We start from the raw sequence: 6804 nt of genomic DNA on the forward strand, positions 1-6804 counted from the left end.
ACGAAAGATTTGACATTACATTTTTTTGCCTTTTACATTGTGTTTCTTGCGAACGAAGGAAGAAAGAACACAAAACAAAAGAACTCAAAAAAACCAAAACCAAAACAAAAACAAAAACCCAACAGAAAATAGAGTGAGTAATTCCTGGTGACACAAAGTGGAGCGAAACACGCGGGAGGGAGGGACAAACAAACCCACAACGTCCACAAAAACCACCCGGACAATGAAGCAAGATCCCCACCTCCAACAATCCAACCCTAATCCTGATTTCTTCACCTTCAATTCCAATCCCAATCCCAATCCCAAATCCAATCCAATCCCGCCGCTTCCCAGAAGCGTTGGCATTGACGGCAATGCCAATGCTTCGGGATTAGCAGCCGCCGCCACGTCATCGTCTTCAACCTCGTTCACCACGTCCACATCGCTGAGCTTGGCCACAATGCTGGGCAATTCCGCCTCCCCTTTCATCCGGGAAGACGCGGACGGGTCCCACCACGACCACAATCACGACGTGAGCCACAGGAGGGCCAACTCCGAGGTGAGCTTTCGGCTGCCGAAGGACATGATGGATCTGCCCGCCGCGGCGGGGGATCCGTTCAACGGAGGATCGTCGACGCCGAGTCTAGAGGAGATGGGATCGGAGGAGGACCTGTTCTCCACGTACATTGACCTCGACAAGCTCGGTGGGTCCAATAATTCCTCGGATCAGAATAGTGGCGGCAATGATGGGCCTGATGGTGGGCCCAATGGCAATGCCGGTGGCGGTGAGGGAGGAGGAGGAGGAGAGAAGAGGCCGTCCAGGCACCGGTATAGCAGCTCGGTAGATGGGTCGTCGACGTCGACCGGCTTGTTCGGGGAGGTCATGGAGGCCAAGAAAGCTATGCCTCCTGATAAGCTCGCAGAGCTCTGGACCCTTGATCCCAAGCGTGCCAAAAGGTCTGTGTTTTGTTCTTTTTTTCTTTCGGGGTTACTTTATTTTCCTGCATTCTGTTTGGTTGCTGAGAAAATGTGGAATGTGAGAAGGAATTCTAATTGGGTTTTTTGGCATATGGAAATCACGAACTTATAAATGCTGAATTTGGAAATGAAATTGAATTAAAGAAACTGCAAATTAGAAACTGTTTATGCTGTTATTAATTACCATTAGCATAAAAACATAGTAGTAACTGATGTTGCCACAAACCAGCTATTTTCCTGATCAAGGGCTCTGCCTTTGCTAGAATTCACCACTAGAGGTAGGTTGTTTCTTGGTTTTCAAGACATTCCCTTTCGATTGAGATCGAGTGTTAATTAATATTAAACTGCATGAAGGTTGTATTTGGAGAATAATAAGTGAATAAAATTTCGAAAAGTATGAATCTGTTGAACTGAAGATTCGTGGTGGCATACAAGACTTGTGTGCCTACGAACTTCTTGAACTCTATTTGTTTCCAGTTTGGGGGTTTTGGGATCCTCACATTTTGGTTGTCATATATAGGATACTGGCAAATCGGCAGTCTGCTGCTCGCTCAAAAGAAAGGAAGTCCCGCTATATACAAGAACTTGAGCGCAAAGTTCAGACCCTTCAAACAGAAGCCACCACTCTTTCTGCTCAACTTACATTATTCCAGGTTTGTGTTGGTGTATTTTAGCAGTTTTCTCGTTGTACTGTACGTGGACAACTTTTTTGACAACACTGCCCTAATATCAAACGTGAAATCGTTGTTTGGACATTTTTTGTGATCCAACGTTGCTAATCACTCTTATCTTATGTGTTTCTAAATTGATCAATGATGTGTAGTATGAAAAAAGGCATTCATCAATCAAAACAATGGATACTTGGAGCAAGTGCTTTAACATAACTTCGTTAATTCATCCTCTGCTGCAATGTTCAGTTATTATTTAGCCTTCATCTGGTTCTGAACTATGTTGTCTTCTGCACACTTCATACGTATACACACAAATGTTTGTTAATTGGTTAAAGATTATGACCTCTTTTTGTTTCTTGTTACGCACAGAGGGACACCACAGGTCTGAGTACTGAAAACACAGAACTTAAGCTTCGGTTACAATCTATGGAGCAACAAGCTCAGTCGCGCGACGGTGAGCAACATGCCAACTTTTATCATATTTGATACTTAAAATATTTCTTATTTCTTAATTATATCAGAAGAGAATTGTCCATTTAATCCAAATAGTACTTATTTTGTTTCAAATATTCTGTGCAGCATTAAACGAAGCTCTGAAGAAGGAGGTTGAGAGGCTCAAGATTGCCACAGGGGAGAGGATGAGCCCTTCTGATTCATTCAACTTGGGGATGCACCAGATGCCATACAACCATCCATCAGCTTATTTTCCGCTTCAACAACAACCAGGACCGGCTAGTCACCAGACCATGCAGTTGCGACAATTCAATCATTCCCAGTCTAGTATGCCAACCCAACATCTGCATCAGTCAAATTCTCACACCCATCTTTCAGATATGTTGCAGAACGGCCCTGTCGGTCAGTTACAGGGACTCGACATTGGTAGTAAAGGAGCACCAATCGGGAAGTCTGAAGGCCCCTCGCTTTCTGCTAGTGAAAAAGGTTCCCCCTTTTGACACACAAACTAGCTGCCGAGCTGCTCACCTGCTAACTTGTCCATTGCACATGCTGTCCGGTAGATTTGTTCATAGATTGATATCCGATCATTTAGAGAGGCCACTCCATATTTATTTCATTATTTATTAAATCTGTGTCTAAAATTCATTCTTCATTGTTTATTTTTAGGGCTGTTCCCTAAAACGGGGAAGCACCCTTTTCATCAATCTGCTCGACGCGGAAATTTTGTGTATGGGGAGTGCTGTAAATTCTGGGAATGGAAGGTCATTGCCATGGGCATGGAGATGCTACCAATTCATGAAAGCATTCTCTTCCTTTGTATCATGTTTTTATGTAATACCTTGCAACTTTGTGTACTACTGCAACATGTTTCTTTATCTTTCTTCTGTATTCATACTTTTCCCAAAATCCTAAGATTAGAAGGAATGGAATATAAGATTTACTCTTCTTCTCACCTCACTAGTAATTTTCACATACGCAAGATTGACTGATTTACTTATCTAATGTTTCCTTTGTTTTTACTTATTAGAGTTTGATACACCATGTTGGGTATTCTGGATAAATTATAAGAATACGATACAAGAATTTAACTAACATCATAGAGAAATTGTTTGTACATACTACGCGTTGTATGTACGAACAATTTAGAGCTCTTATAAAAGAGGATATTTTTTTATTTTTATTATTAGTAGATTATAATTTGGATTACATGCAATCCATATACAATATGATCCAACCCTTTCAAATTAAGTTCCACAAAAGCATTGTGCTTTGAAGAATGGTCTTCCCGGAAGCTTTATTCTTTATCTTCCAATCTTCCCATGGATTCAGCTTACCCTGAAAAGAATTGCACCCATATTTACAATTAGTATGCTATTGCTTTTGTTTATTAATTATCAAATGCCTCCTAAACTATCACGAAAATATCACTTTATTCCCCGTTTTTGTCCCCTGAACTTTCATTTTGCGTCTCACATTGCCTCATTTCATCAGTTCCAACAAGTGAATAATTAACTTTCTTTTTACATGGGCTTCGGCAAAATATGACCTTCGAGATTAATCCATGTAGGCACCATGTAAAAAAAAAGTAAACGATTCCAACAATGAATGTGAGATGCATAATGAAGTTCACGAGATCAGAGTGGTGTAGTTACAAAAGTACAGGATAAAATCTGGCAATGGTCCAAACGGTATTTTGATAATAACGTCATACTTTGGTGATATGTTCACAGAAAGTTAGAATTATAGAGGAGACTGAGGCTTACGCAGAGCAATTAGTGGAGGGGTAAACTTTGTAGGGACAAGGAGAGTCACAAACATCACAAAGAGTGTTAATCCGGTCATAATTAATCCCGGGGATTCTTGCAGCTCCTTCCTGAATGCAACTGCAAGCAATTCTCCGGTCCATCGTCGTCTTTTTTGCAGCATTCAGCCCTTTTATGCCTTTGCAGCAATCTGGAGGCACTGTGCCTCCAAACACTCCAAAGGGTATGCATGGAGTGAGCAAAACTACCACTTCACCACAAGTTATGGTGGCATTAGTGACAGAAGGAGCTGTCACCAATAAGAATACTATTGCCACGATGACTGAAAACCTGGGCATTGTTAGCTGCTACGTTTGGGTCTGGGCGGTACTACACATGTATATGGGGCTATATATAGAATGTGATGTTGTGAACAGCTTGTGCGTTTGTGTCATGTTATTTCGTGTTCTTAATAGAAAATAGTTAATCAAAATCTCATCATGAGTCAAATGACTCAACACTAACTTATAGTTCAAAATCTCATCACGTGTTGAATGACTCAACACTTAACTCAACTTGTTTATAATACTTGTGTTGTATCATCTTCATGTTGGTGTCAAGCAATTAATGGCCATTCAAACCTTGATAACTCCGTGTTTGGTTTAAGTAGGAGTTACCCACGTCGTCCCAAAAATTGTCACGTGGAAATTAAGCATATTAAACTATATGTTGACAAGGTGGGCTACAAAACAAATAGGGTTTGTTTGTCTGTTACTTATGAAGGTCATGGGGCTGCTGCTAGAAAATTTCAAATTTCCTTGTACCAATGGCTCAAGGAAAATATAGGAATGAAAATTCAAAGCGTCTTGAGCCTTCTTGTGGAAGGGGATCCGTGAGAGACACAATATTTGTTGTAGAAATGTCAGAACAGTGGAAGATCAGACTTATGGTCAGCATATGTGAGCCAGTCAATCATATTACTTGGATAAGCTCAACAAAGCCAATGACAGAAGATTCTTGAATCCCCCGTCAATTGTGCATGTTTCAACTAGGTTTTGAATTTTCCATGCCAAATTTTATCCTAGATTCATGGCGCCACCAATGCAAGGTTCCACTTTCTGCACTGTACAACTGATTGACCGTTTGTAGTTTCTTTTTTACTTGTTTGATTAAACTGTGTTCTAACTTCCAAAGCATTTCGTACTGAAATTCTTAATGTTGGATTGGGACCTACGTACATAGATTTGAGAGACTTTCTTTCCGATGCACTGAAAACTGCAATGTTCTTCTGATTTTGTACTCGAGTTGCACCTTGTAAGAAAAATATCACTTACAAATAAAGAGTAATTCACTAGAAGAAAAAAGCTCATCTACCACGGTGGATGCTTGTGGTAAATTGCAATCTACCACGGACATCGTGCCCGTTAGTATTCTGGATGTGATAAAAAGTCTTTGCTTTTACCACGGACTATGCACGTTGTCAAATGCAATGTAACCACGGATTGTGCCCATGGTAGATTGGGATCTAACACCACGTGCTATGGCTATTGTGGATTACAAATTGACCACGGCTAATGCCCGTTATAAAAAGATTTCCAAAAATTAAAAAAAAAATTATTTAATAAATAAACAAGTAATATATATATATATATATATATAAAGATATTTATATACAAAATTGCAAATTTACTCTATAAAAATTCACATATTCAAATATTACACCAAAAGTAACAACAAAATGAGTAGTATATATATATATATATATATATATATATTAAGAAATACCAAAATCACCAAAACATATAGAGGCTTTATTTCACACTAAAATAAAACTCAAGTCCTATTTCCAACCTTCGTCCTCCAATGATGATCTTCTTCTCTTCAATCGTTTCTTCCAGAAGACACACATCTCCAGCAAGCCAATCACACTTTAAGTTTGCAAGTGCTTGCAAAACACCAACACTTTTTATCAAGAAAGAAAAATAAGGTCTTTTTTATTATTTTGTGCATAACTAAAACATTCGAACGCATGGTACGTAGTGTCGAATTTGGTAGTTCTTCATATGTTACTGAACATAACCACCAAATCAACAAAAATAATCATTTTCATATCAAGGTATGAAAGAAATTAAAAATACACTTCCATCTGATTCCATCTGATATAGATATACTTGAAGATAAAAATGATCATGCTACGTATTACAAAGAGAAGTTAGATATGTAGGATAGTACGTGACCCGTCCTCTTAAGATAGCCACTAACCTCTCCTCTCTACACTCCTCTACAACTGTTACCTCGCTATGCACAAATTTCTTTCAGGTCTGCAGACTTCACTGCAAAGACACTTGCAAAGAAACCAAATGGAAAGAAACAAAAGTAAAAAGAAAGGAACAAACTGATTGTTGCATTCAAACCATGTAAAATAGATTACGCAAACAAATAAACTCAAGTAAATCTAAACTTATGGGTTTAAGAAAAAAATGCCATTGTCAAGCACAAATTGGTCTAGACAATTTGCTGCTTCATTTCTGTAAGCTTCTTGTGATTGTTACCTACAATACCAACATTCACAAAGGAAAAATTAAATTAGTTGCGGAAAAAAAAATTATATGAAATCACCGGTGTAAAATTTGTTGATATTTCCATCACCTAAGATTCCCCTGCTTCATAATTTAACAATCATTGTAGCAACTGACAAAAAGATATTGAGAAAAAAAAGTAGAAAAGAAAAACTGAATTTAAATAACACAGAGAGTTTAAAGTTCAAACAGGTCCTTGAAGATTTAGTGAAGAAACTTACCAGGGGCAGAGAAATATTCCGAAGAGACTAGATAGAACATTGATAGGATTAACATACCACACACCATTGTAGCAGATGCAAATTAAATTATGGGAAACCGGGGAGAGACAAATTATGATGTTTTTTGTTTGTTTTAAGAAACCGAAGCGGTTGAGCTTTGGAAAAACGTGGGAGTGTA

The 6804-nt window shown here is 38.7% G+C and overlaps 2 protein-coding genes and 1 long non-coding RNA gene across 3 annotated transcripts; 1 reads left to right on the forward strand and 2 right to left on the reverse strand.

Moving 5' to 3' along the window:
• On the forward strand, nt 1–3036 carry LOC103407642 (transcription factor RF2b-like). Its single transcript, XM_070818811.1, has 4 exons — nt 1–936; nt 1478–1610; nt 1998–2082; nt 2208–3036. Exons 1-4 carry the CDS (start codon nt 224–226, stop codon nt 2579–2581), a joined length of 1305 nt encoding a protein of 434 aa, XP_070674912.1. The 5' UTR covers nt 1–223; the 3' UTR covers nt 2582–3036.
• Nucleotides 3037–3323: 287 nt separating this feature from the next.
• On the reverse strand, nt 3324–4185 carry LOC139194351 (non-specific lipid-transfer protein 1-like). The gene is made up of 2 exons (XM_070818661.1): nt 3901–4185; nt 3324–3419 (listed from the first exon to the last, which is right to left on the reverse strand). Exons 1-2 carry the CDS (start codon nt 4183–4185, stop codon nt 3324–3326), a joined length of 381 nt encoding a protein of 126 aa, XP_070674762.1.
• Nucleotides 4186–5954: 1769 nt separating this feature from the next.
• Nucleotides 5955–6804, reverse strand: LOC139194162 (uncharacterized). The gene is made up of 2 exons (XR_011578936.1): nt 6627–6804; nt 5955–6378 (listed from the first exon to the last, which is right to left on the reverse strand). It is a non-coding gene; the product is annotated as an uncharacterized lncRNA (long non-coding RNA).

This window comes from Malus domestica, chromosome 03 (genome assembly GCF_042453785.1).
Source record: "Malus domestica chromosome 03, GDT2T_hap1".
Taxonomy (NCBI): domain Eukaryota; kingdom Viridiplantae; phylum Streptophyta; class Magnoliopsida; order Rosales; family Rosaceae; genus Malus; species Malus domestica.

Coding starts and splice junctions, on each gene's coding strand:
- LOC103407642 (XM_070818811.1), top strand. CDS start 224: ATGAAGCAAGATCCCCACCTCCAACAATCCAACCCTAATCCTGATTTC. Junction 1,611..1,997: donor CTCAACTTACATTATTCCAG/GTTTGTGTTGGT, acceptor TGTTACGCACAG/AGGGACACCACAGGTCTGAG. Junction 2,083..2,207: donor ACAAGCTCAGTCGCGCGACG/GTGAGCAACATG, acceptor TATTCTGTGCAG/CATTAAACGAAGCTCTGAAG.
- LOC139194351 (XM_070818661.1), bottom strand. CDS start 4,185: ATGCCCAGGTTTTCAGTCATCGTGGCAATAGTATTCTTATTGGTGACA. Junction 3,420..3,900: donor GGATTAACACTCTTTGTGAT/GTTTGTGACTCT, acceptor AATTCTTTTCAG/GGTAAGCTGAATCCATGGGA.